General features: G+C 50.3%; 1 protein-coding gene across 1 annotated transcript; it reads left to right on the top strand.

Annotated features, from left to right (window-relative positions):
- Window positions 1-657: 657 nt before the first annotated feature.
- On the top strand, window positions 658-1,416 carry LOC139542420 (uncharacterized). The gene has a single exon (XM_071347832.1). It carries the CDS (start codon window positions 658-660, stop codon window positions 1,414-1,416), a length of 759 nt encoding a protein of 252 aa, XP_071203933.1.
- The last annotated feature ends 11,395 nt before the right edge of the window (window positions 1,417-12,811 follow it).

The raw sequence follows: 12,811 nt of genomic DNA, 5'->3' as shown, positions 1-12,811 counted from the left end.
CCTCCACTTCCTGCACATGGATAATGTGTCATTTGCAAAAGAACCCCTCCTAGACCATTAATGTAGACTATTCACGTTTTTTCTGGAAAATCCCAGACTAATGTGGAATTGGGGCAACGTGCCAGGGAATAAGGAAAGATTGACCAGAGAAGGCAGGATTTTCTCAACGCTCTGATAGACGCCTTAGGGGAAAGAGGGAATCTCACAGTTCATTTATGCGTGAAATCCTTTTCTGGCGTAATTTCTGGCGTCATCTCCAGGGATATTCCAGGGAATCATGGAATTTTCAGGTAGTTCTGAGGTGGTCATGGCAATCCATGTTGCCGATTATATTCATTTGTAGATCACAAACTGGCTGTCTCTTTCCCTTAAATCATGGGAAAAGGGCAAGGCACCATGTAGATATAATGGTGAGAAAATATGGATAAAAATAGTCCCCGGATTCAACTGGTCCCCCTGGTTCAATAAAAGTATCTTGGTAGCACTGCTTAATCCCATTGATGGCCTTGGGAGGGACGCTCTCGGTTTCTAAGTGGTCAAACCCCTTCCCCCCTCCCCCCAAACTCCCTCCCTATACAGTACCCCCTCTCCACAGGAGGTTGCTGAGGGGAGGACGGCTGGAACGGAGTGGTTGGAAATGGCATCAAACAATGTTTGATGTATTTGATACCATTCCACACCTCCAGACATCCACCACCCAGCCGACCCACCCCAGACATCCACCACCCAGCCGACCCACCCCAGACATCCACCACCCAGCCGACCCACCCCAGACATCCACCACCCAGCCGACCCACCCCAGACATCCACCACCCAGCTGACCCACCCCAGACATCCACCACCCAGCCGACCCACCCCAGACATCCACCACCCAGCCGACCCACCCCAGACATCCACCACCCAGCCGACCCACCCCAGACATCCACCACCCAGCCGACCCACCCCAGACATCCACCACCCAGCCGACCCACCCCAGACATCCACCACCCAGCCGACCCACCCCAGACATCCACCACCCAGCCGACCCACCCCAGACATCCACCACCCAGCCGACCCACCCCAGACATTCACCACCCAGCCGACCCACCCCAGACATCCACCACCCAGCCGACCCACCCCAGACATCCACCACCCAGCCGACCCACCCCAGACATCCACCACCCAGCCGACCCACCCCAGACATCCATGCTGCCTCATGCTACTCTACCCCCACATCTCTCCTCATCAGCTTTCTATCCAACCCACCCCACCCAGACATCCACACAGCTCAGTCTACCCCACCCCTCTCCTCATCACCCTTACCTCCATCCTCCCACCCAGACATTCACACCGCTCCACCCCCACAATCCTTCTCCCTCGGGGGGCTTCTCTCTAGACTACCAGGACTCTCTGCTAGCCAGCAGTCTATTGTTCTGAGCAGCAGTGGAGATTATCTCTGTTACTGCGTGGAGGAGCTGCTGTACAAACAAAGGCAGCCATGCGGCCCTGGCTCTGGTTGACTCCCAAATGGTAACCTATTCCCTATTTAGGGCACAACTCTTGACCAGGGCCCTGGTCAAAAGTAGTGCCCTCAAAAGGGAATAGGGTGCCATGTGGGACTCATCTCTGCTCTGCAGTGGAGGCTGTAAACAGTGTGCCACTAAAAAGGGAAACCCTCACCGGCTCCTGCCTTTGAAAATCCAACTGCTGCCAACAATTAGCGGCAGAAAAACTCAGGCGTGTTGCTTGCCATGTTACTGGGAAGAAGAGAATGTATTGTAGTCCTATAGTGCTACAAGATACACACCTTCACAACTAGTGTTTGACTGCTTAGATAGCTGTAGCCACAACAGGCATTTAGTAATGCATTTTTGACATTTGCACAGGTGGGAATATGTCAACGTACATCTGCATCTCACATTAATTGCTGATTCTATTGTTGAGCAATTATGGCTAATTAGCAGGCTCTTCAATCAGGGGAAGAGGGAGGGTCGTTAAGAGGCGTCGTGTTGCGCAAATGGCAAACAAATGTTACCTTTACGCATGTAAATAAAGGTGTTTTGATGCCCTCCTTTTGCCCTTGTACTGGGTATGTATTAGTGACTACAGCGAGGCATTTGTCTCCTCGTAGCGAGGCATCGCTGCAGAGCTGCTAAAGGGGACGTGGTTTGTCATGCTGCTGTTGGCTGATGCTAAATGTTTCTTTTTTTTATTCCTCCTCGGCAGCTCAGATGTGGCGGGCGGCGGTTTATTATGTAGCTGGGTTATTATCTGGAGATGGATGCCCATGCCACCGCGCTGTCACTCTCTGACCGGGGGAGGAGGGGATGGAGGGAGGGAGGGAGGGAGGAAGGGGAGGGAGGGAGAGAGAGGGTGTAGTCAGTGGAGGAAGGGTGATAGGATAGGGGGGGTTTGAAGAGAGCGAGGCAGGAAATGTGCAGCTGGAAGAGGCAGGAGCAGAGGCGTGAAATTGGCACTGCCCCCTCTCTCTCTGCTTGCCAAGGAGCTGCTGCCTGGCTGACTGACTGACTGGAGGTCTGACTGACTGGATGGACTGTAGATGGCTGGCTGGCTGGCTGGCTTACTGGCTGGCTGACTGGCTTACTGGCTGGAGCTCCTTGGGCTGGGCTGCAGCGGTGAGGTTGTTGCTGTGCTGCTGAGGGGATGCATCCCCCTCTCACCCCCTTCCCCCACCACTACAGCCTGGCCATAACTCACCCTAATTGCATTTCGTAGGTGGTGCTCAAACACAGAGCGCATGGCAGAGCAGTGTGTGTGATGTGCAAAGAGCCTCTGCTACGTTTAGTACAGCAGGATTTGTGGGAGCCGTAATGGAAAGAAGGGCAGAGGTCCAGCAGGGACACATTACTGACCTCTTAGGCTGCATCCCAAATGGCACCCTATTCCCTATATAGTGCACTACTTTGGACCCGCCAAATGCACTGGTATTTACGACACACACACGTTACCCTTTATCTAACCCATTTGCCAAAGACCTTGAAGTGTACCCTCCTCCTTTAAGGTGAGAGGGGTGCCTTATGTCTTGAGTATATATGGCACATACTGCATATCAGGACCTTGTAACCTCAGCAGCGTAATGACATTATTTCTCTCTTTCTTTCTCTCTTTTTCTCTTTCTTTCTTTCTCTCTCTCTTTCTTTTTCTCTGCATGTATGGGGACCTTGCAACATCAGTGACCTCTTTCTATCGTTTTATCACACATACTTTGACTTCTGGACAGCCTTCTTAATCAGTGTCAGTGTAAATCAGGAGCGGCGGTGTGATAAGCTCATCTGGGCTGTGAGGTGAGATATTCTCCATGCCTTGACGCCTCCCGTGTGTTTTTCCTCATAATTAACGCATCTAATCCAACCCTCCTCCTACCATGAGTACATCATGCACACACTAGACCTCAGCTCTCCCAGGGTGCATTGCTGCTCCCACGTTGACTTATGTCCCCAAGATATTTTCTCTCTCAAAAACCCAGTGAACCGGAATGAATCTACTGTTAAGCATTTAAGCATACTATGCATGTATTATATTACGTTAATTATGTGACATCACAGGGTTAAAATATTCCGCCTTTATTAAGAATTTAGTTACGTAGCATTTATCACGTGTAAGTTACACATTTATTACACAATACATATTAAGTACACGTGTACGTTTTTAATCACGCCACACACACAGCCCCTTTTATTATCATAGGGATCGGTATCTTCAGCAGTGTTTCCCTCAGACCATTCCTCAGCCAATTGACTTGGCACTGATGCCCGGAGCGCGAAAGAAAAGAACAAACCTTTATTTTGTTATCTCCTAGTCTTTTCATCAGTCAGTCGTTTTCTTTGGTCCAAGGTGTGGTGGATTCAGACCCCTGTGAAGCCCGTACTTCTGCAAACCTACAATTTGTCTCTCTCTCTCTCTCTCTCTCTCTCTCTCTCTCTCTCTCTCTCTCTCTCTCTCTCTCTCTCTCTCTCTCTCTCTCTCTCTCTCTCTCTCTCTCTCTCTCTCTCTCTCTCTCTCTCTCTCTCTCTCTCTCTCTCTCTCTCTCTCTCTCTCCATCTATCTTCCCTCCCTCTCCCCCTCTCCATCTATCTTCCCTTCCCCTTTCTGTCACTCTCGCTCTCCCGCCCTTCTCCCCCTTCTCTCCCTCTCGCCTTTTCCCCATCTCTCTCTCTCCCTCCCTCTCTCTCTCTCTCGCTCTCGCCATCCCTCCCTCCCTCTTTCTCGCCTGGCATAAGGTGATGGAGGCGGGGTGTGTGTGTGGGTCTCGGGGGAGCACGCCTCAGGGATTATACAGAGTGATGCCATGAAAGATTCATGACGATCCGGAGTGTGTGTGTGTGTGTGTGTGCGCCGACTGGAAAAAGAGAGCAGGGAGCAGGGAGAGAAGAAAGGCGAGAGGGGGAGGGGGAGAGAGAAGTGAGAGACAAATTGATGGTGCACAGCAGGACTGGCTTCCAGTCTGAGATTACAGGCTTCTCCTTTGACCACAGTTGGAGGCAGCCATCTTGGTTGGACAGGCCTGCGGTTCACTGCACTGGCCACTGACCCCCTCACACACAAAAAACACACGTACACATCAAACGCATGCAAGGGTCGCACACGCACACTACTGACTCACATAACCTATATGCCCTCTTTCTGTCAGCTATTGTTACTGAAGCATTGTCTCTAATGGGCTTTCAAATAGACCGTAGGCCATAGAACTCCATGCTTCTCTGATGGACCAGCATTGAATTCAGAGCAGACGGAGAGAGCAGAGGGCGTCTGCTGTACTAACATGTGCTGTGATAATGATGGCGTTAATCAGGCTGGCACACTCTTTGTGCCCATGCTCCAGTCTGGTCTATGAGTGCGTCCCAAATTGCACCCTATTCCCTTTATAGTGCATTACCTTTGAAGGACTATATAGGGAATAGGTTGCCATTTGGGACGCATCCTATGAGGTCTGTGCCAAGCCGGGGCAGACTGAGACTGGGGGGGGGGGTGACTGAGGCATTGCTAAGAGCTGCCATGGCCAAAGGAAGCATGGTGACAGAGCCAAGCCAACACAACTCTATTCATAAGATTGTGACATCACTCTGGTAGTCATCTGGGAATGGGTATGGGAAAGGAGGACTCGTGTTGTGTCTTTGAAGCAAACATAGAATGTTGATGTGTCAGTCTCCAATTAGGATGTGCTTGTATTCTTGTGTGGTTGTATGCAGGCTACAGTATGTGTGTTTGTATTTGTGTGTGCCAGTATGTGTCTTCGGGAGTCTATTTGTCACTGGTGTAGAGAGGAGTAGGCAGGAGGCAGTCGCAGGTTTAGAACTACGGAATTTATTTAAGCACCATAGACCAAAGCGGAACAAAACCCAAACGTTGTTGTGCTCAAAATATATCTTCATAAACAAAAAGGCACAGGGTGAACCCAAAGTGCAAAATATAAAGTACTCGGGAAATAGTAGGAGAGATTCCTCTCAGGAAAACAAGTAACATTTACGATGACCGACAAAGACAAATGGCAGAGGGAGAATATATACAGTGATAGAGTGGGGATTGGAACCAGGTGTTAGGCGCTGCCCCAGCAGCGGGGAGCTTCGCCGACCTTGGGGACGACCCCGGAGACTGTTTGTCAATTTCTTCAACAAATGATCAGGTCTATATAATTATCAAACATACATTAGTAATGGAAAGGAAACACAGACTCTTTGTTTAAGTAAAATACTCCTATAGTAATACAATTGTAGGCAGAAGTTTTGTACAGTATAACAGTATATGATAGTTCTCCCCAAGTTCTGCAAAATGTCTAAGACATCCTGTAACTCATATAGCCTCTCCCAGTCCTCCTTGCGTGAGTTTCCCTGGCAAAAACATTTTAATCAATCTAACCTCCACCTGACAGCAGCAACCATCTTATCAGCAATTAAAAGCTCAGAAGTGGATTTGACCGAAACTTGACCTTTCATCACAAGTATAGGGTCATAACAAGGTTAACGATTCCAAGCATCTTCTGACAGGTGGCTGGTTTCATCAGGTCTGTGGCAGCCTTGTGTTCTCAGAAAACCAGATAACCACGGTGGGATCCAGACAGGAAGAGTCTGAATGTAGACGCCTTCTGATAGTGTCTGAAGGTCACAACACTCAAAAACAGGTTTTAACACACACAGAGGTCTCCTGAAGAGGAGACCTTTACAGTTTATCATATCATAACATAACTTATTTTTATTTTTTATTTTTTTTATCCCCTTTTTCTCCCCAATTTTCGTGGTATCCAATCGCTAGTAATTACTATCTTGTCTCATCGCTACAACTCCCGTACGGGCTCGGGAGAGACGAAGGTCGAAAGCCACGCGTCCTCCGAAGCACAACCCAACCAAGCCGCACTGCTTCTTAACACAGCGCGCCTCCAACCCAGAAGCCAGCCGCACCAATGTGTTGGAGGAAACACCGTGCACCTGGCCCCCTTGGTTAGCGCACACTGCGCCCGGCCCGCCACAGGAGTCGCTGGAGCGCGATGAGACAAGGGTATCCCTACCGGCCAAACCCTCCCTAACCCGGACGACGCTAGCCCAATTGTGCGTCGCCCCACGGACCTCCCGGTCGCGGCCGGCTGCGACATAGCCTGGGCGCGAACCCAGAGACTCTGGTGGCGCAGCTAGTACTGCGATGCAGTGCCCTAGACCACTGCGCCACCCGGGAGGCCATAACATAACTTATTAACCCTTTAAAAGGTATAAGGCCTTCGTTTAACCCTCTTCATTATGCGGTGTGGGTCGGTCGGAATGACGCCTGTGGAAGTCCTGAATGAAAGAACGACCCAACGTCCCAGCACCACTCTTCGGGACCATACCCCTCCCAGTCGAACAGGTACTGGAGAAGCCCCCACGATGCCGAGAGTCCAACAGGCTGTAGACGGAGTACGCCGGGGCCCCCTTGACATCCAAGGGAGGGGGAGGTGTGTCGTGGAGTCCAGCACTAGCCAAGGGACCAGCTGCCACCGGCCTGAAGAGAGATACATGAAATGAGGGTGAGATACGGTAATTGACGGGGAGCTGTAATCTGTACGTCACCTCATTGACTCTCCTTAGGACTTTGAAAGGCCCCACAAACCGTGGGCTCAGCTTCCACCAGGGCAGGCGGAGGGGCAGGTCCTTCGTAGAAAGCCAGACCCTGTCACCGGAGTGAAAGACCGGGGCCACACTGCGGTGACGATCAACCTGCGCCTTCTGCCGGAGGATGACGCGCTGGAGAAGGGTGTGCGCGGTGTTCCATACCACCTTGGCGACAGAACCAATCGTCCACCGCAGGAGCCTCTATCTGACTCCGGTGCCAGGGCCGGCTGATAGCGTAGAACACACTGAAAGGGTGTGAGGTTAGTGGAGGAGGTACAGAGGGAGTTTTGTGCGCAATTCTTCCCAAGGCAGAAACGCAACCCACTCCCCCGGCCGGTCCTGACAGTAACTACGAAGGTACCTACCCAGTTCCTGATGTACCCTTTCCATCTGCCCATTTGATTGGGGACAGTACCCGGAGGTGAGGCTGATCGTGATCCTCAGTCGTTCCATGAAGGCCTTCCAGACACGGGAGTCCTCCGGGATCCCGTAGTGCCGGAAGACGTGAGAGAAGAGAGCCTCCGCGATCTGCAGGGCTGTAGGGAGACCAGGCAGAGGAATCAAACGACAGGCTTTTAAAAACTGTGTGCCCCTCTGAGGGGGGAAGGTCTGTGACAAAGTCCACGGAGAAATGGGACCAGGGTTGTTGTGGAACCGTCAGGGGGTGGAGTTTGCCATAGGGGAGGTGTCTAGGTGTCTTGCTCTGTGCGCAGGTGGAGCATGAAGAGACATAAACCCGGACGTCCCGGGCCAAGGTGGGCCACCAGTACTTAGCGGAGAGACAGTCGATAGTACTGGCTATATCCGGGTGCCCCAACACTGGTGCTGTGTGTGCCCAGGCGAGGAGACAGTCCCGCATACCAGAGGGCACGTAGATACACCCCTCGGGACAGTGAGCAGGTGAGGGCTCCTGTTGCAGGGCTCGACGGATGTCCGCGTCCACATTCCACACCACAGGAGCCACAATGCGGAACAGGGGAATAATGGGTGTCACTTTCTCGCTCCGATCCTCTGTGTCATGCCCCCGGGACAACGCATCGGCCTTAACATTCTTTGATCCCAGCCGGTAGGAGAGTGTAAAGTCAAACCTGGTGAAGAATAGGGCCCACCTAGCCTAACGCGGGTTCAGCCTCTTCGCTGCTTGAATGTACTCCAAGTTCCTGTGGTCTGTCCAGACAATGAATGGGTGTTTAGCACCCTCCAGCCACCAGTGCCGTCATGCTTTCAGCGCCTTCTTGACGGCCAACAACTCACGATCCCCCACGCCGTAATTCCGCTCTGCGGGAGACAGCTTCCGTGGGTAGAAGGTGCATGGATGGAGTTTAGGCACCTCCAACCTCAGAGGCGTCCACCTCCACGATAGACAGAGACGGGTCAGGGTGAGCCAGAACAGATGCGTTAGTAAAACGTTCCTTGAGCGCACAGAAGGCTTCGTTGGCCTCCCCAGTCCAGCGCAGCTGTCGAGGACCTCCCTTCAGGAGGAAGGTGAGAGGGGCCACCACTCTGCTGAAACCCCTAATGAAGCGCCTGAAATAGTTGGCAAAACCAAGGAAGCGCTGCACCGCCTTGATGTTGGATGGAACAGGCCACGACCGTACTGCATTGACCCTCTGCTCTTCCATCTCCACTCTCGCGGTGGATATCCGATAGCCCAGGAAGGAGACAGCCTGCTGAAAGAAAAGGCACTTCTCCGCCTTGGAGTACAGGGGATGCCCTATCAGCCTCTCCAAAACGGACCTGACATGAGACATGTTGCTCGTGTGTAGTGGAGTACACCAAGATGTTGTCTGTCTACCCCACTACACAGCAACACAACATGTCTCTAAACACCTTGTTAATGAATGATTGAAACACCAAGGGTGCATTTGTCAGGCCGTAGGGCATTACCCTGTATTCGTAGTACTCTGTGCTGGTGCTGAAGGCGGTCTTCCATTCATCCCCCTCTCTGATGCGCACCAGGTTGTAGGCACTGAGTAAATCCAATTTAGTAAAGTATTTAGCACCATGCATCTGTTCGGTCACAGTGGGTATGAGAGGCAAGGGATAACTGAATTTAACAGTAGCCTTATTCAGTGTCCGGTAATCGATACAGGGGTGGAGACCTCCCTCCTTCTTCAGGAAACAAAAGCTGGAGGTGGCCGGAGAGGTGGACGGACGGATGAATCGTTGGGGCAGCGCCTCCTGGACGTAGGCCTCCATGGCTTTGGTCTCTGCATGCGAGAGAGGGTAGATGTGCCCCCGCGGGAGGGTAGAACCAGACAGTAGGTTGATAGTGCAGTCCCATGGGCGATGAGGGGGCAGGCACGTGGCACGAGTCTTCGGATAAGCCACCTGTACAGTGAGGGAAAAAAGTATTTGATCCCCTGCTGATTTTGTACGTTTGCCCACTGACAAAGAAATGATCAGTCTATAATTTTAATGGTAGGTTTATTTGAACAGTGAGAGACAGAATATCAACAAAGAAATCCAGAAAAACGCATGTCAAAAATGTTATGAATTGATTTGCATTTTAATGAGGGAAATAAGTATTTGACCCCTCTGCAAAACATGACTTAGTACTTGGTGGCAAAACCCTTGTTGGCAATCACAGAGGTCAGACGTTTCTTGTAGTTGGCCACCAGGTTTGCACACATCTCAGGAGGGATTTTGTCCCACTCCTCTTTGCAGATCTTCTTCAAGTCATTAAGGTTTCGAGGCTGACGTTTGGCAACTCGAACCTTCAGCTCTCTCCACAGATTTTCTATGGGATTAAGGTCTGGAGACTGGCTAGGCCACTCCAGGACCTTAATGTGCTTCTTCTTGAGCCACTCCTTTGTTGCCTTGGCCGTGTGTTTTGGGTCATTGTCATGCTGGAATACCCATCCACGACCCATTTTCAATACCCTGGCTGAGGGAAGGAGGTTTTCACCCAAGATTTGACGGTACATGGCCCCGTCCATCGTCCCTTTGATGCGGTGAAGTTGTCCTGTCCCTTTAGCAGAAAAACACCCCCAAAGCATAATGTTTCCACCTCCATGTTTGACGGTGGGGATGGTTTCTTGGGGTCATAGGCAGCATTCCTCCTCCTCCAAACACGGCAAGTTGGGTTGATGCCAAATAACTCAATTTTGGTCTCATCTGACCACAACACGTTCACCCAGTTGTCCTCTGAATCATTCAGATGTTCATTGGCAAACTTCAGACGGGCATGTATATGTGCTTTCTTGAGCAGGGGGACCTTGCGGGCGCTGCAGGATTTCAGTCCTTCACGGCATAGTGTGTTACCAATTGTTTTCTTGATGACTATGGTCCCAGCTGCCTTGAGATCATTGACAAGATCCTCCTGTGTAGTTCTGGGCTGGTTCCTCACCGTTCTCATGATCATTGCAACTCCACGAGGTGAGATCTTGCATGGAGCCCCAGGCTGAGGGAGATTGACAGTTCTTTTGTGTTTCTTCCATTTGCGAATAATCACAGAAACTGTTGTCACCTTCTCACCAAGCTGCTTGGCGATGGTCTTGTAGCCCATTCCAGCCTTGTGTAGGTCTACAATCTTGTCCCTGACATCCTTGGAGAGCTCTTTGGTCTTGGCCATGGTGGAGAGTTTGGAATTTGATTGATTGATTGCTTCTGTGGACAGGTATATTTTATACAGGTAAGAAACTGAGATTAGGAGCACTCCCTTTAAGAGTGTGCTCCTAATCTCCGTTCGTTACCTGTATGAAAGACACCTGGGAGCCAGAAATCTTTTTTGATTGAGAAGGGGTCAAATACTTATTTCCCTCATTAAAATGCAAATCAATTTATAACATTTTTGACATGCATTTTTCTGGATATTTTTGTTGTTATTCTGTCTCTCACTGTTCAAATAAACCTACCATTAAAATTATAGACTGATAATTTCTTTGTCAGTGGGCAAACGTACAAAATCAGCAGGGGATCAAATACTTTTTTCCCTCACTGTAGGTCCCGGTACTCCTCCAGGATAGGGACGTGGGTGGCCAGGTCCAGACTTTCCACGGAGGTGGCACATATTGACACAGAGAGACACCTCCCCTGACACTCCTGCGACCAACCCAACAACCCAACAACCCAACCCAACAACAACTCTGTCCACGATATACTGGGGTTATGCAACTCTGGGTCTTTCTTTCCTGTGGCGGTCCTCATGAGAGCCAGTTTCACCATAGCGCTTGATGGTTTTTGCGACTGCACTTGAAGAAACCTTCAAAGTTCTCGACATTTTCCGCATTGACTGACTTCATGTCTTAAAGTAATGATGGACTGTCATTTCTCTTTGCCTATTTGAGCTGTTCTTGCCATAATATGGACTTGGTCCTGTACCAAATAGGGCTATCTTCTGTATACCACCCTTACCTTGTCACAACACAACTGATTAGCTCAAACGAATTAAGAAGGAAAGAAATTCCACAAAGGTACACCTGTTAATTGAGAGTGTGCGAAGCTGTCATCAAGGCAAAGGGTGGCTACTTTGAAGAATCTCAAATATAAAATATATCATTAGGGTTCTCTCTCTAGCCTCTTGAAACACCATTGTATTACGGACAGTTTTGATTACATTTCAGATTAGAGCCACAGCCGCCGTGGAGAGAGCACAGCTTTCACCAGGGAGTGAATTATGCCGCCATTACCCCCCTCCAGTCCGTGTGTGTGTGGGAGGGGGGGCACTATTCCTGTGACCGCAAAGGAAAGCAGCATTAATCAAAATGACACGGTGGTGGGCAGAGAGGCAAAGAGAAAAAGAGGGGAAAGGGATGATATTGCTCAACACAAACCCCTCTCTCCAACGCCCAACCAACACCCTACCCCCTCCATCTTCTCTGCATCCCTCCCTTCTCTCTCTGTGCCCTGAGGCCCTGGGGTTCCTGGTGCTGCAAACAGTGAATTAACCCATCTCAGACCTCTGTTAATGGACTCCTAAATATCAGCCCTAGCCTTTGGATATGCCACCTACATTTATATGGGAGAGGGAATGACTTGGCTGCCTTTTGGCGGATAAAAGCCGTGTTGTTATTGATTTGCTTGTCCCTCGCATTGTTGTTTTGTTTGTGTGTGGGTGCATGTTTATGGAGATGTGGTTTGTCTTTGTGTGTGTGCGTAATATGATTTCCATCCATAGCCATAACATTGTAACTCTGCCAGCTAATGAAAAAACCACAGCACGTCCCACCAACATTGTGTACAGTATGTGCCCTCAAGTCAAAGGTCAAGCCACTGTGCCCACAAAAAAATTCATTTCCTCCCTCCACCACCATCGCTCTTATTCCAAAACACCCACACTCTCCCTCCCCCCCAGTAATCACCATGCCAGCCAGGCAGCCAGTAAAAATCAAAGTCAACAGCAGTGTGTGTGTGTGTGTGTGTGTGTGTGTGTGTGTGTGTGTGTGTGTGTGTGTGTGTGTGTGTGTGTGTGTGTGTGTGTGTGTGTGTGTGTGTGTGTGTGTGTGTGTGTGTGTGTGTGTGTGTGTGTGTGTGTGTGTGTGTGTGTGTGTACAATACACACGCCAATTCTGTGTCAGTCAATACAGGCTGATCGATGACGATGGGGCCCTGCTGGGGGAAGGTGTGCGTGCGTGCAGGAGCCCTGGCTGGGTTAATCTGTGGACAGTCCTCTGCAATGATGATGCTATTGATCTGGTGGTAGATCGTATGAAGGTCAGGATATGTTGTCTGTTTGTGGAGGCCCAGGTAGTAATACACAGTAATACACATTGGCTTTCATTGGACAAGTG

This window comes from Salvelinus alpinus, chromosome 2 (genome assembly GCF_045679555.1).
Source record: "Salvelinus alpinus chromosome 2, SLU_Salpinus.1, whole genome shotgun sequence".
Taxonomy (NCBI): Eukaryota; Metazoa; Chordata; class Actinopteri; order Salmoniformes; family Salmonidae; genus Salvelinus; species Salvelinus alpinus.
Note: the sequence above shows the minus strand (reverse complement) of the source record. Positions and strands in the feature narration are given on the sequence as shown.